Source organism: Vombatus ursinus, unplaced genomic scaffold (assembly GCF_900497805.2).
Source record: "Vombatus ursinus unplaced genomic scaffold, bare-nosed wombat genome assembly UNPS02004093.1, whole genome shotgun sequence".
Lineage (NCBI taxonomy): Eukaryota > Metazoa > Chordata > Mammalia > Diprotodontia > Vombatidae > Vombatus > Vombatus ursinus.
Window position 1 is genome coordinate 82,313 of NW_020943871.1, and position 24,671 is coordinate 106,983.

The 24,671-nt window shown below is 42.2% G+C and overlaps 1 protein-coding gene and 1 pseudogene across 1 annotated transcript; both read left to right on the forward strand.

The window, feature by feature from the left end:
* The first annotated feature begins 3,251 nt into the window (after positions 1–3,251).
* Positions 3,252–3,863, forward strand: LOC114053448 (annotated as a pseudogene).
* Positions 3,864–17,843: 13,980 nt separating this feature from the next.
* Positions 17,844–20,014, forward strand: LOC114053457 (small ubiquitin-related modifier 2-like). The gene is made up of 2 exons (XM_027876540.1): positions 17,844–18,094; positions 19,201–20,014. Exons 1-2 carry the CDS (start codon positions 18,065–18,067, stop codon positions 19,645–19,647), a joined length of 477 nt encoding a protein of 158 aa, XP_027732341.1. The 5' UTR covers positions 17,844–18,064; the 3' UTR covers positions 19,648–20,014.
* Positions 20,015–24,671: the final 4,657 nt, after the last annotated feature.

The window sequence follows — 24,671 nt, forward strand, 5'->3', positions numbered from 1 at the left end:
ATGAGAAAAGCTCAGCTTTTAAATGGGGGCCAGGGTGGATCTTATATACACTAAAGTAACTTTGGGTGACCAGGAAACAGGCTGGGAAAAGGGTCTAGGTGAGAATTCCCATTGGAATGTCTAAGAGATTGAATAGACAATGGGAATAGATAATGAGAGGTACTGGAAGGAAGAAGTTTGAAAGGCATCTGAATAAGATCAAGAGGTGGGGCTAGGGCTTTCAAAGGGAGATGAGGAGCTGGGCCCATAGACAAATGGGAGCCAGATTCCCTTTGGGGTAAGGGGAGAAAATCTCGGCTTGGGCCCATACCCCATCATTAGGAGGCCACAGAGCACCAATTTGAGGGGCAGGAGCAGAAAGAGATCCCACTATACTATGGTAAAGTTTACATAGATGTTTTCTTGGAATGCACATTTCTTATAGAATTCCTTACATAAAGTCCAATTTGCATAATGTGAATTTCCATAAAGCACCATGTGTTTGTACTCCTTTCTGTTCCCATTCAGTTTTCTTCAAAGGTCTTTCATATCTAAGTTTTCTAAAATTCTATTACTCTTCTTAACTTCTTTCTTACTCATTTTATGGTTTGGTTTACCTAGCTCTCAGAGGGAAAAGTTGAGGTGCCCCACTACTAGGGTTTTCCTGTCCATTTCTTCCTGTAATTCATTGAACTTTTCCTTGAAGAATTTGAATCCTATGCCCTTTCCCAAATATATGTTTACTATGGATATTACTTCATTGTCTGTTGTTCCTTTGAACAAAAGGTACTTTCCCTAGGGCTATTTGTGCTTTTGCTTTGTCTGAGATCATGATTGCTGCCCCTCCATTTTTTACTTCAGGTGGTGTATAACAGTTTCTGCTCCGGCCCCCTATTTTAACTTGGTGGTTCTCTCTTTGTTTAAAGTATGTTTCCTATAAAGAAACAAAAATAGAAACAAAAACAAAAACAAACAAACATATTTTTGGATACTAGTTTTGGATACTAGTTTGGATCCATTTTGGTACCCACATCCATTTTATGAGTGAGTTTATCACATTCATAGAGTTAGGATGACTAACTATACATTTCCCTCTGTCTTATTTTTTTTTCTATTTCTCCTTCTCTCTCTCTTTTTATCTTGTCTTTCCTCTAATTTCAATTTTGCATATGACCACTGTATTCTTTTATCAGCCCACCCTTTTATCACTACTTTTTTTTTCTCTTTTCCCATTCTCTTACTTACCTATAGGGTAGGATAGATTTTTATGACCAATTGAGTAAGTATATGTAGATACAGATATAAATATAGATGTAGATATTTTCCCCTTTTGAACCAATCTAGATGTGACTGAGGTTCAAGCACTGGCCATTCCTTACCCCCACCACCACCACCTCTTTGCACTCCAGGGTAAAATCTCTTCCTTGCATACCTATTTTATGGGAGACCATTTCCCTCATTCTTTCTCTCTCTTCTGCTTTCTCCCAGGGCATCCATATTTTTTGCCTGTCCCTTTATTTTACATCATCCCAACTTAACTGGCTCACTCCCAAACCTTCTTTCTATGTAGAATCCTTCTACCTGCTCTAATAATGATAATATTCTTAGAAGATATGTTTATCCTCTTCCCTTATAGAAAAGTACACAGTTTAACCATATTGAGTTGCTTATGATTTCTCTGTCATATTTACCTTTTAATGCTTCTTTTGAATCTCATATTTTAAAGTCATATTTTTTCTTCAGCTCTGGTCTTTTCATCAGGAATGCTTCAAAGGCCTCTATTTCATGAAATATCCATTTTTTTCCCTCCATGTGTTTCCCCAGAGATCAAGCCTGTAGTAAATGCAATGTTCTGAGAGAGTATGTCTTCAACCCCAAATGTCTTGTCTGCTGAGTGTTCTGAGACTAGATGTGCTTCCACTGAGAGCAAGCCTGTAGTAACTGGAATGTTCCCAGAGAATGTGTCTCCTGCCACAAGTATCTTTTCCTCCTTGTACTATTTAGTTGTGTTGACTACTTTTCCTTGCTAAAACAAAAAATGCCATTTGTCACATAGCATGGCTTTCAGGGAGGAGGAGACGGAAACCATGATGTAAGATACAGTAAACATCAATTAAAACTTTTTAAATGAAGTCAAGAATCTAAAGAGTATTCATGGAGGGGGGGAAGGGGAAAGAAAGGGGTTTTGGTCATGCAGAGTGATTCTAGACTCAGGATCAGGGCTTGCTTGAGATCCCCAGTGCTGAGAGAGGGGACTTTTGGCTGCTCTGTCTATTTATCTGTGTGTCTGGCATCCAGTCTGTCTTCTGTCCATCAGCTCTTGGGTACCATGTGTCTTTCCGCTGTCCTTGTGTCACAGTCCTCTTCTGTATATGGCCATGTCTGGCCTTTACATGTCTGTCTCCTGCATGTTCTTCCTCTCAGTTCTGGCCAGGCCATCATGTGACTGGCCCCAACACCTGCCTGATCCTCTTCCTACTCTTGTTTCTCTGTCTCTGCCCCCCCTTCCCCGCATGTCCTTCGACCATCTCCTGGACCCCTCCCTTCGCAGGCACATGACCACTTCCTACCTCCCCCTGTCCCTTTTAGCCAGATCTGTAGGCAAATTCACATTACTTTAAAAACCTTCTACTTAGAGGTTTGCCCAATGGTCCACTTACCCAAAAAGAGTCTGTAGTTAATTAAAAAAACAAAAACGGATGGCATAAGTGGAAAGCAGTTTGGCAGAGCAATTTGGCAGGAATTTGATAGGAGATCAACACCTCATACCACATATCAAATTATACTATAAGGGATTACATGAATTAGATATGATAATTAAAATAACAAAGTGATAACTGATCAAAATTTTAAGTAAGAGACATGTATAAGAGATGTATTTATTTTTTATTTTATTTTATTTTATTTTTTGGGGGGCAATTGGGGTTAAGTGACTTGCCCAGGGTCACACAGCTAGTTAGTGACAAGTGTTTGGTCTGATGCCAGACTTGAACTCAGGTCTTCCTGACTTCAGGGCCGGTGCTCTATCCACTGCGCCACCTAGCTGTCCCAAGAGATATATTTATAATCATTCATATTTACTCTAGCTTAGACCTACAACTCACTAATTTGTTCATTCTACAGCTATATAGATTAAGCTCCTCCTATGTGCTGGGCACAGAGAAAGCCAAATCGTCTAATGAAGCAATTCGGAAATCCAGCCCTGGCTTCCATGGCTGTTTGCAAGGATGCATTGTGGGAGTTTGACCCAGAGCCACTGGATCGAGGGTGCCATGGGGGTAGTGACAGATGATGAGGTTAGAAGAAAGCATCTCTTAATTGATGGTGATGTTGGTGATGATAGGAGAATCAACCTGTTAGTGAAGAGTTTCATTAAATGGTGCAATGCTGGATCTCAGGAAGAAGGCTATAGCCAATACCAACACATGCTGAGCACATTGTCTCAATGTGAATTTTCAGTGGTGAAAACCCTGCTTGCATATGATATGAATCTCAGAGAAAGGGAGAAGTATGAAAACATTTACAGGGACAAAAAAAATAGCATAGCTGGAGCAAATAAAAAAATTGCTGAGTGTAAAAAGCTGATCCTTCAAGCAAAACGAATACAGAAAAATCACCAGGAATATGATGTTTTGGCAAAAGTCATACAGCATCATCCACACAGGCATGAAACATCAAAGGAACTAGGTGCTTTGGGGAAAGAATTTCAACATCTTTCTCATATAAGAGAAAATGCTTCAGATAAAATAGAACTAAGGCAAAAGCAGTTCCACGGTCTTCTTAGTAGTAACCACAAACTTCAGCAAACATTAGAAAATGATGAAAAACTCTCAGAAGTGGAAGAGCCTTACGAAGCAGGCATGGAAACAGAGATGAAACCATAGGCAAAGGAAAGTCTCAACAGTATGAATAGAACAAACTATCTCTGAGTTTCCTTTCATATGTTAAATCATTGTAATTTTGATGAAACTAACAGGCTATGGATGATAAACTTTTATTAACTTTTTTCAAATGTCCAACTAGACAAAGAAACTATTTTAATGAAGTTTGTTTTTATAGAAAAAAAAAGCAATCAACAAGCATTTGTTAAATACCTCCTGCATAAGAGTCACAGTGCTAGGTTCTGGAGATACAAAAACTATTAAGGACACAGTCCTGATGAGGAATGCCCTTGACAACAACTTGTATCCAGATAATGACCTTGACAACACCTTGTATCCTGAGCCCCTGAATTAACCAATCACGCTCCAGCCCCTCACTAATAACTGACCACAAAACCATGCAGTACCTACCATTGCTGACCCTGTAGTAACCTTAGAACTAATTAACATGCCAACTTTTCCATCAGCCAGTCCTAGACATCCTTACCCTATGAAAGAACCACTTTCACCTTGCTCCTTCCTTCCTTAAGGAGAAAAGCCTGTTGGGTGAGTTAAGGCCAAATAAATGCCCTTGCCTGAGCCTGAGTGAATTCTTTTGAGACAACACCACAAAACACACCTTGCCTCCCAAGAGTCCCTAACCACTAGAAGCTTATGTTCTACTGAGACAGGAAATACATAAAAATATATAGAGAATAAATGCAAATAAAGGCAAAGTACAAGGCAGTCTTTGATCGAGGCCACTAGCACCTGGAATCAAGAAAGGCTTCATGGAATAGGCAAAGCTTGAACAGTGTCAGGATGGAAGATAGGGATTCTCTGAGGCCTAAGGGATAGAGGGCCAGCTTCAGAGTCAGAAGGGCTGAGTTCAAGTCCTGCTTTGGACCCATGCTAGCAGCATGACCACGGGCAAGTCATCTAACCTCTTAGTGACCCAGACTCTGTAAGATCAGAGACACATTCACATGGGTTGTCATTCTTACTGAGGAGGCAGAAAGATGAAAGAGTGCTTGACTAGGTACACCCTGACTTGCCCTTGCCTGAGGTCACATAGCTAATGAATGCCTGAGACTGGATTTGAACTCAGATCTTCCTAATTCCAGGCCTAGTGCTCAAATAACTGAACCACCTAGATGGAGGGATTCAGAGATCCCAGAAGGCTGTTGCCAAGCCACTGTCCAGGAGGCTGCCTTGAGACAAGGGAAGGATAAGAAAAGAGCTCCTTCTCAGTGTATGGAAGTTCTGCAAGCACTCAGTTCCTTCCAAATTCACCACCCACCCCGAGGAAAACCTCTTCATTGTCCTACCTGAGTTAGGAACTCCCCAAGTAGCTTCATGTACGGTGGGTGTAAGGTCTTGGAGCAGGACCTATCACCCCACAAAGAATGTAAACTGCCTTTAATATAAGGAGCAAGAGAAGCTTCAACTATCCTATGGGAAAACTTGGAAGCTTTTGGACACTCCACTGCCTATACAGACTTCTGGGTCACACTTCAAGGGCAGAGAGGAAAACTTTCTGGCAAGAGATAACAGGGACCCTGAGGAGCAGGAACGTTTTCAGTCACAAAGGACCAGGGTCCCTGAGGAACACTGTCACTTACAGTCCCAAAGGAACAGGTCCCTGAGGGGCAGTATCCCTTCTGGTCAAAAGGGAGCAGGGACCCTGAGGAGCAGGATCCATTGCATTCCCAAGAGATAAGGGGTTTTTCCTGAGTAAGGCCCAGGGCACACAGCAGGAAAGCATTGAACAAACCTCTCCCCAAATCACATCACTTTGGAACCACCAAAAACTTTCAAACCCCCAGAATTAGCTCTGAAAAGAACAGTGTGAAAGGCCTGAAGCTTCAGACAATCCCCACACCCTCCTCCCACCCCAGACACTTGGACTTTAGCTGAAGTATAAATGGCAATGGTAGAAATCATGAACTGAGACAAACCAAAAGCTGAAACAGTTCTAATTCAAAGAGATAAGCAGGGAAACTATATCTTGGTGAAAGATACCATAGACAATATTAAAATGTCATTACTTGCCAAATAGGCACTAAATGGCAGAGCATCAAACTTCTTCAAGGAAAAGTTAAATGACTTACAGAAAGAAATAGGCTGTAAAACTATACTAAGGGGTGACTCCAACTTTCACCTCCCAGAATTAGGCAAATCTATGCATAAAATAATAAAAAGAAGTTAAGGAGAAGAAAAGAATATCAGAAAAGTCAGATATGATAGAACTCTAGAGAAAACTGAATGGAAATAGAAAGGAATATAACTGTTTCTCAGCTGTACATGGCCCCTTCGCAAAAAATGGACATATATTAGAGCATAAAAACTTCATAACCAAATGGAGAAAAACAAATATTAAATGCACCTTTTACAGACCACAATGCAATATAATTTACAGACATGTGGAAACATAGATTAAAATTAATTAGAAAGGAAAAGATCCAATCCTAAAGAATGAGTGGGTCAAAGAACAAAACATAGCATCAACCAATAATTTCATTAAAGAGAATTACAGCAATGAGACAACATACCAAAATTTGTGGGATGCAGCCAAAGCAGTACTTAGGGAAAACATTTTACCTCTAAATGCTTACATCCCTAAAACAGAAAAAGAGCAGATTAAGGAACTGGGCATGAATTGAATAAAAGAATAAATTAAAACTCTCCAATTAAACATCAAAATGGAAATCCCTAAATCAAAGGAGAGATTAAGAAAAATTTTTTAAATGAAATTAAAAAATAAAAGCAGGTACTGCTTTTATCAAAATACTAATAAAAACAGATAAACCATTGGGTAACTTGATTAATAAAAAGGAAGAATAAAACTAAATTCCCAGTCTCAAAAATAAAAGAGCGAATGCATCACCAATGAAGATGAAATTAAAACAATGCTTACGAGTTATTTTGCCCAATCACATGCCAGCAAAACTGACAATCTACATGAAATGTATGAATACTTACAAAAATCTAAACTGCCCAGGTTAACAGAAGAGGAAATAGAATACATAAAGAATCCTATCTTAAAAGAAAAAAAATTGAACAAGGCATAAATGAGCTCCCTAGGAAAAAATCCCCAGGACCAGATAGATTTGGAAGTGAATTCTATTAAACATTTAAAAACATTTCATCCAAATACTATATAAACTATTTGAAATGGCAGGTAAAGAAGGAATCCCATCAAATGCCTTTTACTGCACATACATGTTTTTGATACCTAAACAAGGTTGGAGGGAGGTACACATTTTTTTTTTTAAGTGAGGCAATCGGGGTTACGTGACTTGCCCCAGGTCACAAAGTTAGTACGTGTCAAGTGTTTGGTCTGAGGCTGGATTTGAACTCAGGTCTTCCTGACTTCAGGGCTGGTGCTCTATACACTGCGCCACCTAGCTGCCCCGATGTACACAAATTAATACCTTATTGGTGGAGCTGTGAAATGACACTTCCATTTCAGAAAGTAATTTGGAATTATGCAAAGAAGGTAAAAAAAAAAATGTCTACAAAGCCTTTAAAGCAATTACTCCATTATACCCCAAGGAAGCCATCAGTAAGAAAAACAGTCCCGTATACGCCAAATTATTTAAAACAGCACTATTTGTGACAGCTATGAATTTGATACAAAGTAGATGCTTATCACCTGGGCAACTGCTCACTAAACAAGGTGTGGAACATGAACATTGTGAAACACTGCTACCATTCTGTAAGAAATGATGTGCGTGATGAGTACAGAGAAGTATGGAAAGATCTTTGTGAAGTGATGCAAAGTAAATTAAGCAGACCCAAGAAAACAGTATATATACACAGTAAGTAAAATTGATATTGAAAGAATGACACAGCAACAAATTAAAAGTTCCTGTAACAAAATGTTAAAGATCAAGTGGGACTGAAAAGGAAACATGAGAAGAAACCATCACCCTACCCCATCTAGGACGTAAGAGGTCCACAGGTGTTACACATTGCACACCTTTTCCTGAATGCATCAATCAGTTGTACTCACTTTTCTTTTTCTCCCTAAAAGAAAAAATACAGTTTGTTACATGACATGGCTCTCGAGGATGGGTAGAAGGAGGGATACATGGGATGCCCTGGTAATATAAGAAACAGAAAACATCAATAAAAAAGTTTAGAAAGTATCTCAAGGGAAATAATGGAGGGGGGGAAGTAGGAAAGGAAGGGCTTTGGATTAGTGATTATCAATCACTATTTTCAATAGCAGATCCAATCTATACTACAAATCTGTGATTATGAAAACAATTGTTGTTGTTTAGTCCTGTCTGACTTTTCTAGACCCCATTTGGGATTTTCTTGGCAAAGATATTGGAGTGGTTTGCCATTTCCTTCTGAAGCTCTTTTGACAGATGAGGAACTGAGGCAAAGAGGGTGAAGTGACTTGCTGAGGGTCACACAACTGGTAAGTGCCTGAGGCCAGGTTTGAACTCAAAAGATGATTCTTCCTGACTTCAGGCCGATTGGGACACCTAGTTGCCTGGAACAGATTCGGAACTTGTTAAAATGTGAGAAGTTGATCAATGGAAAAAAATTAGTTATGCAATATACTGAAGCAAATACATAAAATAACTTAGTGTTTAAGAAATCCAAAGACAGCAATTGGGGTGGGGGGGAAGGGAGTGATGGGGTGCTTGGGTGGCTGTACTGGGACCTCAATTCCAAAACCATATTTCTCCCTAACCTCAGAAACCCTATCCCTGGCAGTTTCTCCGAAGCCCAAGGACACTATGCCTAGAAGTTACTCATGAGTTGGCCACAGCAACACACTTATCTCTCTCCCTGGTGCACTTATAAACTGCACCTGTAGGAGTTATTAGTTTGAACTGGCTTTGTATTGGCTCATAAAGATATTCATACCCACTGGAGTACCTATACCAACTCCATACCTCATCATCTGCATCCTGAACTCCTCATATGCATCTTAGACTTAGGACATATGTACACTCCCTACATGTATCTTGTCAAACAAGACATTGATTGGTGGCAGACTGAACAGCCCTCAGTCAGCTTTGACTGCTAGTTAACTTAGTGATGTAGCAGGCCTCAAAACCACACTTCCCTGTAGCTACAACCCCCTCACTCTGGGCTTTTCCTGATGAACTCTGGGTAAAACACTTGAGCAGTAGATACAAAAAGTGCATGTTCCTTTAAGAACTGGCCACTCCTTAACCACTCCCTAATCCCACCCTGAATCACCTAGTTAGCATATTTGACACTTGTTTTACTATAGTTTATCCTATGTCAACTTTAACTGAACCCCTCTAAGGTCGCAGGTTCTTTAAGAACTTTTGCCTTTGGAAAAATGTAACAATAAATCTTTGCCAACTTGACTTAAGGAATGCCTGAGTCTGTGAATTCATTCCAGACCACCCTGTCCTGTACTTTGGTCCTTAAGAGGTCTCTGAACCTCTCAGACCACAACAGGAGCACACACTATTTGATGAAGAAAAAAAAACAGATGGGATAAAGGAAAAGTAGTTTGCCAGAAGTTCAATAGGACATCAACATCTCAAACCACCTTTCAAATTAACTACAAATGGATACATGAATTAGGTGTAAATGGGGATCTAACAGCAAATTAGAAAAGCAAGGAGGAAATCACTTTTCACAGCTATGGATAGGGGAAGAGGTTATGACAGAACAAGCAACAGAGAGAATCACAGAAAATAAAATGGATAATTCTGCTTCTATAAAGTTGAAATGTTTTTGCACCAACCGATCCAATGCTGTTAAAATGAGAAAGGTAACAGTTAAATGAAGAAAAACATCTCGGCACTAAAGTTCTCCAAGGATTGTTGCATATGCAAGATATAGAAGGAACTGATTCCAGTTTCTAAGATTAAGAGCTATTTTCCAATAGGTCAAAGGAACTGGAAGTTTTCAAAGGAAGAAATCCAAGCTATCAATAGTCCTATGACAAAATGTTCCAAATCCCTCAGAATGAGAGAAGTGCACATTAAAATAACTCTCTTCTTTCATTCTGTAAAGCATAGAGATCAGCAGGGTCAGGGACAGTCCCCTCTTTCTGTTCCACAGCAAGTTACATGGAAAAGCCCCTTTCATCAGGTACTGTTTGAAACCAGAACAAAAAATAAATGTACCATTAAATTAAATGACACCAAACAAAAGAGATCATGATGGAGAATGAGAGGGGAAGAGTTCCTAGACTGTCTCAGATGTTTGTGGCCACAGGGAGAGACCCAGGCATGGGCACCACAGGGCTGTCACCCCACTGGAGGGAAAGCAGTAAAAACCCTGCCAGCAGGGACCAGTGAAAACCTGCAGCTTGGGACCGATGCACCCCAGGTTTTACAGTTTAGTCAGGAACTGATTTTCAGAAGCTCCAGTTTTTAATTCAGGTAGTCCACATTACTTGGCAAAAAAAAAAAAAATCTAGAATAAAGTAAGATCTTGGCCAAGTTCCCAGGGGTAACCAAACTTTGTAAGATGCTGAAGTCACCCCCCCAAACACACACACACAAGGTTAGACCAGCTGGTTGTATATCTCTATATTATGGGCCCAAACCTGCAGGTATTTAACTAATTGGCAGAAACTGACCCAAGACAACCCTGTCACCATCAGTAGGTAACCACTGTTAACATTCAGTGTAGTCCCTGGGAAGTGCAGAAACACCCCTCAGGCTTCAGGACATGCCAGACATAACCATTAGGACCCCATCCCAGCTTCAGGTAAGCTGCCAGACACCTACAGCCTCCAGCAGTGCTAGTCATCCCCACCCCACTCCCTTAACACAGCAAAAGACACCAGGGTCCCCTGTGGGCCTCAGGGCAACATCAGTGCAGCACCAGGTAAACATCTAGGACCTGTATCCCCTGGCACAAGAAGCCTGAAGCAGTGCCCTTTCCATCCTGAGAGCAGAGCTCAAATGTAAAAGAAAGAAAAAAGGCCAAAAAAGATGAGTAAAAAACAACAAAAAAAATAATCTGACCACAGAAAGTTATTATGGTGACAGGGAAGACCAAGACACAAACTCAGAAGAGGACAATAATGTCAAAACAACTATGTGCAGAACCTCAAAGACAAATGGGAAGATGTCTCAAGCCCAGAAAGAACTCATGGAAGAGCTCAAAAAAGAGCTTTAAAATCTTATGAGGGAGATAGATGAAAAATTGGGAAAAGAAATGAGAGTGGTGCAAGAGAATTATGAAAAAAGAGTCAACAGTCGGGAAAAACAAAAAAGCTGCTCAAAAAACAAAATTTGCCAAATGGAAATGTACAGAAGCTCACTGAAGAAAACAATCCCTTAAAAGTTAGAATTGGGCAAGTGGAAGCTAACAACAATATGGGACATCAAGAATCACTCAAAAAATACAAAGGAATGAAAAAATAGAAGAAAATGTAAAACAGCTCATTAGAAAAACAACTGACCTTGAAAATAGGTCTAGGAGAGACAATGTCAGAATCACTGGACTACCTGAAAGTCATGATGAAAATGGAGGACCTGGACAGCATCTTTCAAGAAATTGTCAAGGAAAACTTCTCTGATATCCTGGAACCAGAGGGCAAAATAGGCATTGAAAGAATCCCCCAATCACCTCAGGAAAGAGATCCTACGATAAAAACTTCAAGGAACATTACAGCCAAATTACAGAACCATCAGGTCAAGGAAAAAATTCTACAAGTGGCCAGAAAGAAACAATTCAAATATCAGGGAACCACAATCAGGATTACACAGGACTTAGAAGCTGCAACACTAAAAGATCAGAGGTCATGGAACATGATATTCTGGAAGACAAAGGAGCTAGGACTACCACCAAGAATCACCAGCCCAGCAAAGTTAAGCATAATAGTCCTCAGGAAAAAAATATAGTCATTCCATGAAATTTGAGGATTTCAATTCTTCCAAAACCAAAAATTTGACATCCAGTATCAAAGGCCAAGAGAAGCATGAACAGGTAAAAAAGTGAAAAGAAAACATAAGGGATTCAACGGGGCTAAATGGTTTGTATCCCTACATGGGAAGATGATACTTGTAACTCTTAAAAGTTGCATCACAAAAGGAATATACATAGACAGAGGATATGGGTATAAGGTGAATATGAGGAAATGACAAAAATTAAGGGATGAGAAAGAGGAGTACAAAGGGTGCAGAAGGAAGGGAGAGGTAGAATGGGGTAAATTATCTCACATGAAGAGGTGAGAAAGACCTATGACAGTGGAGGGGAAGATGGGAAGGTGGGCTATGGACATCACTTGAACCTTACTCTCATCCACGGTGGCTCAAAGAGGGAATGATATACACAATCATTTGAATGCAGAAATCTATCTTACCCTAAAGGGAACTAGGAAGGGAGGAGATGAACTGACATAAGGGAGGGCAGATCAGGGGAAGTGGTGGATAGAAGCAAAACACTAGCGAGGAGGGAAAGGGTGAAAGGAGAAAGAGGACAAACAGGAAGAAGAATAGAACAGAAGGAAATACATAGGTAGTGATCATAACTGTGAATGTGAATGGGATGAACTCTCCCATAAAACAGAAGTGAATAGCAGAGTAGATCAAAAAACAGAATCCTACAATATGTTGCCTACAAAGAAAACAGACACAGTTTGGTAAGGAGCTGGAGTAGAATCTATTATGCTTCATCTGAAATGAAATAAGAAAAAAAGCAGGGGTAGCAATCCATTCAATGAAATAGAAAGATTTCATAAGGAGAAGACTAGAATCAAACAAAAAATTGATCTCCAATATTAAGACCCAAGAGAAGGTCAAAAAGATAAAAAGGGAAAAGAAAACACAAGGGATTCAATGGAGCTGAACTGTTTACATCTCTACATGGGAAGATGATACTTGTAATTCTGAAAAATTGTACCCCTAATAGTTCAGCTAGAAGGAAGATACAAAGACAGAGGGTGAAAATATAAGGTGAATTTGAGGGAATGACATAAAAAAGAAAGGAAGTCAACTGGCTGATTGTGAAGGGATAACTCAGGAGGGAGGGTTCTTGAACCAGTGTTAGCACCATGGGTGTAGTAGCAGCTACACTTGGTAGTACCTGAGTGGGATGGGGGAGTCAGCTAAGACAGGGTTTGTGCAATGAGAATGACATTAATAAGCTAGAGAGTATCCACATAGGATAGACAGGACAGTAAAGAGGCCAAAATTCATGTCATCTGAGGATGAAGAAAACTATGGGGTCTTCAGTCAATAAACATTTATAAAGCACCTACTAAGTGCCAGACACTTAGGAAGAAAGAGAAAAGCCAAAGACAATCCCTTTTCTCAAGGACCTCGCAGTGGAATAGGGAAGGCAATACTGTTTCTGTACAAACAAACCCTATACAGACTAAATTGGAAATAAGTAAGACAACAAAGGCCTAGAGTTAGGGAGGTCCCTGAAAGGCTTCTTGTAGAAGGTGGGATTCTAAGTGGAACCTGAAAGAAGTCAGGGAAAGCAGGAGGCAGAGGTGAGGAGGGACTGCAGGGAAGAGGGCCAGCCAGTGAAAATGGCCAGTTGGGAGATGGAGGGTGTTGTGCAAAGACCAGCAAGGGGGAGGGTGTCACTGGATCACAGATTATCTGGAGGGAGAGTGTAGGGTGCAGGAAGAATGCAGAGATGGGGGCAGGTTGTGATGGGCTTTGAATGCCAAACAGAGGATTTTATATTTGATTTTACTTAATATTTATATTTACATGTCTGCCCTGAGTCTTCTCCAGAATAATCACCTGCAGTTTCTTCAAGTGTATACATATAGGATGGGCCCTTGTCAAATGGATTAGACAGAGGTCAGGGATCAGAGTAATGGGTGCATCTTGCAAAAAGGGAGATTCAGACTTGATGTCAGAAACACCCAGCCCAGGTTGATTAGAAGAATTCCAAAGTCAACTGAAGCATGGGCTACCTGCCCTCCCTCCCTCAGATTGCTTTGGTTCTTGAGCTAGTCTGGCTTGCCTGCCCTGTGAGTGGGGATGTGTTGGCAGTTTAGTGGAGGTGGCTGGCCCCTTCTCTGCAGCAGTGGCTTCCTCCACTGATGGCTGTGAGAGATGGGCAGGAAGCAGGCTGGCTGTTCTGGAGAATGCTGCCACTCCAAGGCCTCTTGTATGTTTTTGTGTGTATTGGTGACAGTTGGTTAGCAGTTGGTGCTGGCGGTGATCAGGAAGGAGGGCTCTGTCTCTTCCATGATTTCTCCCCTCCGTGGTGCCTGTGGGGGCTGGGCTGGAAGCAGTTCTGGTAGCTTGGGGGCGGGGCTGTTCTTTCCAAGGCTCTGGGTTTTGGGGCATGGGTCTGTCTCCATCTGAATCTGTGGGGAGATGCCGGACAAAGTGGTGGTGATGTATTTACTTGTCTAGCACCTGTTGCCCTCCATCTCTCCCTCAGTTTCCTTAGAAAGGTTGTGGTCACCACTGTCTAAAACAGCTGACAGACCTCCTCAAGCAGTCAGAGCATGACCTGAAGGACAATTACCAGGCACTATTCCTATAATCTACAAAACAGTCACAGAGAGGGTTGCCATGGCAACTCCATCTTCTCAAGTTGTTATCCCACTTGCGTTGTCATGATGTTTTTGACATTTCCTTTAGATCTTTTCTAGAGAACAATTGGTAGAGATCTTGATTGCTTTGAGCTAACACAGCATAGAAATGCAACAATGATATAGTGACAGCTTCTCTGGACACAGCCCCTCTCATCTCCACATAAACATATCTGATTATCAAGAGCCGGCTTGCTCTTCTCTTCTCTGGAAGAGAATGTGGACTTGAGTGGTCTTCAGACATCCACCAAGTTAGAGAGGTCCTGACTGCCCATTGGTGGGATGTTTTGCCCTTGCAGGGCCAGGAAGATACATCAGGGGAAACAGTGGCCAATCAGGTTCTATTCGATCAATAGACATTTTTAAGCTGCTTCCTTTGTGCCAGGCTCTGTGCTACGCTGGAAATATGAAGACCTGTAAGACAGTCCCTGCCCTCTCAAGGAGCTCACAGACTAACGGGGGAGTCAACAGTCAAAGAGGTATGAAGAAACAAGCCATGTATAGGAAACACTGGAAATAATTAATATAAGGAAGGTGCTAGAAATCTGCAGGAAAGGGAAAAGCTTCCTATAGATGATGGGATTTTAGCTGAGACTTGAAGAAAGCCAGAGAAGTCAGGTAGCAGAGATGAGGAGGGAGAATGTTCCAGGTGTGGGGGACAGCCATTGAAAGAAAATGCCCAGAATTGAGAAATGGAGGATCTTGTTCTCGGAACAGCAAGGAAGCCAAAGCTGCTGGTATGAAGAGTAAACCCTAGAGGCGAGGGGGATGCTGGGGGAGTGTGTAAGTGTAAGGTCCAGAATTCCTCTGGCTGAGGAACTCTGTACCTTTCCAAGGCAATATCCCCATGCAGTGGGATATTCTCTGTTTCCCCAATCAGAGGACTTAATTTTATTCTGAAGAAAGAGGCTGGAGATTCAGATTGATTATAAGAAACATTAGTTTAACCAATAGAATCACTTACATAAAAGGGTCAGTCTGAAGTGGCTCCCAGTTGAAAACAGTCTCAATAGTGGATCAATCCCCACTTCAAGACCCCAGAAAAACCCAGTGGTAATTATAGAAAACATACAAAAGGAGGAGGAGTGATGGAGTACATTGTTAATAACTGGCGGATATTTTGGGTTTCTGCTTAGTAATGAGCTTGGGCATTAAGCCGATGTTATTGGGTAAAATGCCCAAACTCGGGTTCGTGTACTGATTGTGTGTGGGTCATAAACCTGTCACTGGGTCCATGTTATGATTTTCATCAGCCACAGTATCTAAGCTATGACTCAGTGAAGGAATTATGATTTTTAACAGGTTACCATGTCTGGGATTAAGTTTATATCTTTCATTTATTACTGTTTTGTTTATGGCTTTTCCCCAATTGGGACCCCATAGTATGGTGTATGGTGTAAGGAAAGTGGAAAAGTGAGGGTGGGTAGTTTATGGAAAGCTTTGAATGCCAGAGAGGATTTTCTACTGGATCCTGAGTCGATAGGGATCCACTGGATAAGATTGAGTAGAAAAGCAGGGGTGGGAGGAAGGGCACATAGTCAGACTTGTGCTTTAGGAAGATGATTTTGAGAGCTGAGTTTAGGACAGACTGGAATGGGGATGTCCTGTGGGCAGAGACCTCAGCCATAAGGCTGTTACAATAGTCCATTGTGTGAATTGAGGAAGGCCTGCACCAAGGTGGTGGCACTGCCAGAGGAGATAAGGGGCATATATGAGAGTTGTTTCAAAGGTAAAATTGATAGATCTTGGCAACATCATGCTGGTTTGTGGGGTGGTTGAGAAGGTCAAGAGTGAAGGATGACACTTAGGTACCGGGCCTGGGTACCTGGAAGGATGGTGGTAATAAGGAATAAGGAATAAGGAATTTTGAAAGGGAAGAATGTTGAGGGAAGTGGGGTAGAAAGAGTTCAATTTTGGACACAATGAATTTAAGATGTCGACAGGACATCTAGTTGGATACTTCCAATAGGCAAGTTGGAGATTCAAGGATGGAGGTCGAGAGAGAGGATCAGATTGGCACATAAATGTGAAAATCATCTGCATAGAGATGTTAATTGAATCCATGGGAACTGATGAGAGCACCAAGTGAAAAAGTATTGAGCTAGAAGGGAAGGCAGCTCAGGACAGAGCCCAGTGGGACACTCATGGTTACCAGGCATGACCTGGATGAAGATCCAGCTAAGGACATTGAGAAGGTGTGGCCATGGTGAGGTGCTCAGGGGCAGGGACTGTCTTTGACCTTTCTTTGTATTTCTGGTACCATGCTTGGCCCATCATAGGCACTTAATGAATGTTTATTAATTGATAAAAAGGAGATCCTGGAGAGAATAATGCCACAAAAACTTAGACAAAAGTATCAAAAGAAGGGTGAACAACAAAGCAAAGTGATCAGGAAAGGTGAGGATTAAGAAAAGGACTTTAGGCATCTCAGAGATGGTTAGCAACATTAGTGAGAGACATGTCAGCTGAATGATGAGGGCAGAAGGCAGACTGCAGAAGAGTTAAGAAGAAAGAGGAAAACAAATAGAGGAGACTATTGTAAATGGCCTATTCAAGGAGTTTAGCCACAAAAGGGAGGCGATATATGGGATGATAATTAGAGGGGATGGATAGATCCAGGGGAAGATTTTTTAAGGGCGGAGGAGACACAGACATGCTTGCAGGCAGGGGGAAAGCAGCCAGTACACAGGGAGATATTGAAGATAAGGGAGAGAATGGGAATGATAGAGAGAGCAGTTTGCTGGAGGAAATGGGCTGGAAGGGGACCCCTCGTGCAGGTAGACAGGGGTTTGGTTTACTAAGAACTAAGCACATCTCTATGTGTGAGACGGGTGGAGGGGGAGACAGTGGCAGAAGGCATCTGAGTGATGTGAGAGGAATAGGAGGGGCGAAGAAGGAGCTCTCAGGGAATGACCTCAGTATTTTCAGTACAGTATGAGGCAGGGTTCTCAGCTGAGAGGCTGGGTAGGGGTGGGAAGGAGCCATGGGAGGCGTGAGGAGGGATGACAATTTTCTGAAGAGCCAATGTGGTGAGAGGGATAATGAGTTCATTAGAGAAGTATAAAAAGATTGCCTTGGGGCTGCAGGAGGAGCTTTGTCATCTTGTGGGGAAAACTAAATGCTTTTTTACTAGGGAAGGAAGAGGCATGGATCAAACCCATGTCCAGGAGAAATTCTGGGAGACATTAGTCCTATCACACAGGACTTGGAATTGAAATTTCAAAATGCCTTGGTGAATTTGACACTAGCCCTTTATCAATTCACTGTCAATAGTTTTCAGATTGGGAAAAGGGAATGAAATGGCATCGTGGGTCATGCTTTTCATTATTCTCTTAACACAGCATTTGGTAGTGGAATTTGCAGGGGTGCACACATCCTGGAGGAGGCGCGCCTGAGACTCCACAAAAACACAACAGTGACTGCCACGGATGTGAAATCACGGGCGCCCCGCCCCCTTCCCACACTGCATCTTTCCGAGGCTTGTTGAGTCACTGGACCGTCTTCCGCCCCTTCCTCAGCCAGACCCGCCTGAGAGAAACCGGGGCCTCTGCCCTGGCTGACTGAGCCTAGGCCGTGCCTGGGGACTGAGGGAAACAGGGCCTTGCCCCTCTGTGGCCCAGCCAGGGGTCGCAAGGGGAGCCCCCGTCCCCGCCTGGGGCCACAGGGCCCCCCCTCTTCAGCATCCTCGGTTAGCCGCGCCCTCTCCATGGTTACAGTTTGTGTTCCATTGGCTGAGGTAAGCCCCGCCTCCGGATGTGACATCACAGCACGGTTCGTGGAATCCCAGACCAGCTATTGAGGGGCCGGTTCAGTTGGGGGGGGCGGGGTAGTGCTGCTGCTGGATGTCCTCACACCGCCCCTCCCCTTCCCCCCGTACCCCAATTTATTCCTGGGCCCCTCAGACTCTTCCCCCAATCCCTAGGTCGGCCTCCCTGACCAGGCCTGCCTGGGTGTGGGGGGGGTGGGGCCGCCGAGAGCCCTTGTGGGATCCCCCGTCCCCTTCCCCCTTCTCAGGTGTCGGGGGCTGAGTCCAGAAGGGGGGGCCTAGCGGTTCTCTCGGTCCCTCCGGTCCTGGGAGGAAAGAGCGCATTGGGGAGCATAGCCCCCCCATCCCTCGTTTCCCCACTGTCCCCGTCCTTGTGCGGCTGTTTTTATCCCCGCCTCCAAGGGCGCCCCGCTTCCCGAGACTTCGTCGGACAGACCCCGTTTCAGCCCCCCTCTTCTCCTCCTCTTTCCCCTCCCCCACCCCATCTCCCCAACCCCCCCGAGAAAAACAAACCCCTATTAAACAAGGAGGCATCCTCTGCTCCCCCTGGGCCGAGCCTGCCAACGCCCTGCCTCCTTCCCCTCCCGAGACCGTCCCTCGGTGTCCCCGGAGAGGGCATGGCCTTCCTGGGCCCCTGCAGGGACCCGGCCTGAAGTCTGTCAGCGGGGCACAGACCCGCCCTTTTAGGGGTCCCTGCCTCTCTCTGGGGGTCCCCTCTCTCAAGGACCTGGGTGCGGGAAGAATGTGTCTTTGTGGGGGCTGGGTTTGCACCCCTGCATCTCAGACCCCTGAAGAGGGACAAGGGACAGTTCCCACCCAGGACTGTCACCCATATACCTGGCTCTTGCAGGCCGCTGTTTACAAAGTTTTAGGAAATTCAGATTAAAATTTATAACCAGAACAATAACAGAAGCCTGACAATAAGTACCCAGGGTCCAGAAAGACAGATTCTGCTATGGATGAAATCCAGATGTGCATTTCTTTCTGGATTTTAATCTATAGACTCTGTCACAGGAGCCATGGGTGGCTGACTTGATTCATCTTCAGGCCTCTGAACTTCAGATTTATCATTGCAGCTCCTCCTCCTCGTCCTCCTCCTTCTCCTCCTCTTCCTCACCATCACCACCATCCTCCTCCTCCTCCCCCTGCTCCTGCTGCTGCTGCCTCTCCCTTGGAGGGGACCATCCTGGTGCAGCTTTTGTAAAGTGGCGACTCAGGAGACCCCGGGACTCGCCATGGACAACGAAAAGCCAGAGGAAGTCATGGAGACTGAAAACAAGGACCGCATTATTTTGAAGGTGGCAGGGCAAGATGGTTCGGTGGTGCAGTTTAATATTAAGAAGTACACATCCCTTGGTAAACTAATGAGAGCCTATTGTCAACGACAGGGTTTTTCAATGAGGCAGATCAGGTTCCGATTTGATGGGCAACCAATCAATGCAACAGATACACCTGAAAAGTTGGAGATGGAGGATGAAGATATAATTGATGTATTCCAGCAGCAGACAGGAGGCGCTTACTAGAAAGAGAACATGCAACTCTGCTCCAGAACTGTGCTCCCAAGGAAAACAATACATTCACAATTAGAAAACCAAGATTTGGTTCATCCACATCCTGATTAGTGCAGTATAGTTTTCTCTCTTGTTTGATTCCCTTCCCCCATTCCTTTATTGTACATAAAGTAATTGGTGTATGTGCACAGGCATAATGCCTATTTTTCTTTTAACTAAATGGCCAATGGTATGTTATGATCAACATCAAATGGAGATGGGGAGGGGAAAAAACAAACTGGTTCTGTGAAAATATCCCTTTTCTCCATTAGTGGCATGCTTATTCAACTTTTATCTTTATATTCCAGTAAGTTATCTTGCTCTCACTGTTCAACAACAACGACAACAACAACAAAAAAAAACCCATAAAAAAATCCTTGGGTACCTTGTTTGATTGGATAATTTCAATGTTTTTGTTTTATCATTGTAAAACCAAGGACGATTTTGTAACTGTTTTGTACGTAGCTGTTACATGTAGGGCAATCTCTGTCTCTCAGTGTGGATAAATTACTATAAAAAAATTGATCCTAGATAGTTTTCCCTTCAAGTCAAACATCTTGTTGTTGAAATAAACTTCTTGTTTAAAATTAAAAAAAAAGATTTATTATTGCATTAATTAGAATTCCAATAGCTTTCAAAATCTTTTTTTTCCTATTAATGTTGTTGTGTCAATTGTTCTAGTTCTGCTCACTTCACTCTTCATCACAATATAGTTGTCTGCCTATTTTCCTTTGGTACTGTCCATTTTGTCATGTCTCCTGGCAATAATATTCCATGATATTCTTTTTCAACAGTTTGTTTATGCCTTCCCTATTAGGTGGCCACCTCCTTAATTTCTAGTTTGAGACTACTCTGAAAAGAGGTGCTCTAAATAATTTGCTGATAGGATGACTCCTTTTGCAATAGGCCTAGTATTGTATTGTTGGTTCAAAATAAACTCACATTTTAGTGTTTTGGGGGCATAGTTCTAACTTGCTTTGCAGACTTGCAAGAACAATTCACATCTCCATTAATGATACATTTACATGCCTGTTTTCCCCTAATTCTTCAGACCTTTTGTTTCTTCTGTATTTGTGCTTATTCCCTCATTTGGGCTTTCTTATCTCATTGCTGTTGCTAGCATTTCTATTACTATATTGAACAGGACAGATGTTTCTGGTGTATAAATTCATATCCACACATCACTCTTTTTTTTTCCACCAACACATGAAAAAATGAGAGTCGTACCTTCTTTATGGCCAGCCCCACAAATACAGGGGCTCCAACAGCAACTAAGATGCCCTAAACCCTCACAGTCATTTTATTACACTCATATGGGGAAAGTGTCCATAGTATTTTCTCTCCCCAGAATCATTCATTTTTCTCCAAGCACGAAACCAGGAGAACCACAGGGAGCAGGGAACTAGTTAGGAAATTACTCTGTCCATCTTGATGTGCCCTCAGAGGTGAGTGGATGGATATGGAGGAATGATGCTGGTGTAAGGGCTGTGTTCCTGAGAAGATAGTAGCTCAGGGAACTAACAATATACTATCTCTAATAAAAGAAAGAAGGGAGATACTCAGATTAGTGGGACAGGAGGCCACTGGACCCTGACCATCAGAGACTGATAAGGAATTGGGGCAGGGGAGAAGGAGATTATCATGAATTAATTATCCATTTGCTTAACTGATCAATTATATAGAATGATTAATATTGCCTACCTCCTCTTTCTCTTGATGGTTTTCCTTGATTTACCTGATTTGTGACCTGTCCCAGTTTTGTTTTTTTCCTTCATTATCCAAAAGAACCAATGACCTCAGGAGGGTAATGTCTTGACTTGCAAGTGAATTGAATTTAAGTGAGGCAGGGCTGTGCAAAGTCACCAGCCTCACTCTCTCCTCCAGGGTCATCAGAGTCTAGTGACAAGACATAGGTCAGGATGACTGGAGATAGCCCCAGATGCAGTGGGAGCCTTGTCCCATTAGTTCACCACTGGCAATTGCCCCTCACTTTACCAAGAGGTTAGTATTGAGGATGTGACTACTCCTGGGGCATCCCTGGTCTGAGTGCTCCAGGGGGCTCTACCACAAAAGCAGAATACACTGGTGAGATTGACCTAGGAGGTTGCCTCAGCAGGAAATCTCACTCATCACCTAGCGGGAGTCAGCTGTGTTGGTGCCTGGCTGCACTCACTTTGTCCCTGTTCAACATCGGGAAGGACTGAAAACAACCAAAATATACGACTTTCCCTCCTCTCAGACTAGAGAAAGACTGGCGATGGTTGGCTGCTGCGAGTCACGTGACAAACAGGAGAGGGCACAGTGGCAACCCTCCCGCCATGTTACATAATAGGCACAGTAGTGTCTCGTGGAAGGTGGATTAAGCAGGGCACAGACAGAGCACTCCTTACATCTTTACTTTCTTTCACATCCTCTACATTTTTCAGGGGCTGCCTGAAATCCTTTGGTCGGCCACAAGTGGCCCAAGGGCCATATGTTGTGCAAGTCTGGTTTAGGACAAGGAAAAATAATTCATTTAATGACATCAAATAATATCATCATTTCATGGTTACTTTCAGGCTGTTGTCTTCTGTCCAGCTTCGAATTTTACACTCAGATGAATTCCAGAGTCTACTGTTATTGGATATTAACCTGTGGGACAGTTTACTTCTGGTTAAGAGGAGAAGAATGGAGCTAAATGAACTCCTCAATTTATGACAGGACATGAGTAATGAATTCCTTCAGTTGAAATAGGAATTCAGGACAAAAAACATATCAAAATTACCTATGAAACCCTTCTTTATAGCAAAGGTCATCTGACAAAGGAAAAGAATTCATAGCAGTGTAAACACCACTGAGTTGGTTTCACCCTTCAGTGTACCAGTTAATTGGTTAAGACACTGATATTGCCCACTCACAAGAACAATATTCAGAGAAAAGAAACAGAAAAATATGGGTTATATTAGTTTTGAAAGAAATTTATGAAAGAAATACCAAAAGTTTGAGTGACATTTGACCATTGTGCAATCAGGCATGCAGGTAAACATTTGCCCAGGTGTGCAGGGCTAGCAAAAACAAAAAACAAAAACCAAAAAGCCTGGGAGAATATAAACTCAGAAAGCAAGTGAGGCTACAACTGTATTTATTGTCCTCAGTGGTAGGGCTTAGGGTCCAATCCAGCTCTTCTACTCCTGAATAGCGAATGATGTTCAACATCTATCTCCCACTGTTCTACTCCATCTGAGCAAAGCCATCTCTCTCTCTCTCTCTCTCTCTCTCTCTCTCTCTCTCTCTCTCTCTCTATGTATGTGTATATATATATATTCATATATATATATATCTGTGTGTGTCTCTCTCTGTCTCTCCATCTGTCTCTGTCTCTCTTTCTCCTTTCAGACACTACCAAGCTTATATGGTGTATATTTGGAACTCAGTTCCTTCCCTGCCCAGTCATTCCTTTAACACCTTCAATGAGTCCATGGGATCACAGGACCCTAGATCTGGAGCTGGAAGAGACGACCTCAGAGGCCATCTCCTTCCATCCCCCTAATTTTACAGAGGGGAAACTGAAAACCAGAGAAGTCAAGTGACTTGTATGAGAGTGTACAGCTTGTACGTGTCTGAGGCAGGATTTGAACCTGGGTTTTCCTGACTTTTCACTGCTGTATCCCCTAGATCCTGCTGCCTTTCATTCTCTCATCTCACTAAACTACTCCCAAATCTCTAGAAATTCTAAGACTAGAGGTATAAGAAAGGTTTGGGGTTTTTTTTTTATGTTAAAGGAAAAATACCTTCCCCTAAATGGAAAGGTATCTTCTACTAAGTGCCCAGTAGATCCTTATTGGCCTGAATGGAATTCTTTGCTTCTTGTCTACATAATACTCTGTCCTGAAGGTGTCACTTTCTTTACCCCAGCTTTGCCTCTTGCTGATATGAAAGGTTTGAAAGGATTTATATAACGGCTTGGGTTATGAGATAGTAACAGATGCAAAAATCACCTTTTCAGAACCAAAGATGATATGAATCTCCTGTAGGCATACTATCATGGAAACAACTGAATCCAGTAATGCTCATTTATGCATCAGAGGTGGCCTAAGGTGACATGGTAGCTCTACCACTCTGTGGTTCTTGGAAAAAACATTCTACCAGAGTCTGATGGGAATGCATCATTTCCTTTACACTTAGCTCGACATATCTGAGGATTACCATAGACATCAGTGCATCAAGTAGTGTCATCAAAGAGTAAAAAGACAGACTCTGTATAAACCCTGGTTCTAGGGTGTAAAGAAAGTTTTCAACATACACGTCCATAAGATTTTGAATTCCAAATTTTTTCACACTTCTCCTTCCCCTTTCTGTTCTCCAAGATGGCAAGCAATCTGATATAGCTTATACATATGAAATTATATTAAATGTATTTTCACATTAGTGATGTTGTGAAAGAAGAATCAGAACAAAAGGAAAAACTGCAAGAAAGAAAAAAATTTAAAAAAAAGTGAAAATAGCATGCTTTGATCTGCATTCAAACCCCGCAGTTCTTTCTCTGGGTGTGGATAACATTTTCCTTCAGGAGTCTTTTGGAATTGTCTTAGATGACTGTATTGGTGAGAAGAACTAATAAGTAATTCCATTGGTATATAAACTATTTGGAAAAATAAGCAAGGAAGAAGTCCTATCGAATTCTTTTTATGACTCAAATATGGTGCTGATACCTAAACCAGTAAGAGCCAAAACAAAGAATGAAAATTATAGAACAATATCCTTAATGGATATTGATGGAAACATTTTAAATAAAATATGAGCAAAGAGATTTCAGCAATTTATCACCAGGATAATGCACAATATATTTTTCTAATATGTGATTATTTAAATATTTTTTTCCTCTTCCATTAATCTGGGCAATTTATATTTTTGTGAACAGTCATCCATTTCACTTAGATTGTCAGATCTGTTGGCATACAGTTGGGCATAATAGCTCCTAATTATCACTTTATTTTCCTCATCATTGGTGGTAAGTT

Coding starts and splice junctions, on each gene's coding strand:
- LOC114053457 (XM_027876540.1), top strand. CDS start 18,065: ATGGTTACAGTTTGTGTTCCATTGGCTGAG. Junction 18,095..19,200: donor TTTGTGTTCCATTGGCTGAG/GTAAGCCCCGCC, acceptor TTATCATTGCAG/CTCCTCCTCCTCGTCCTCCT.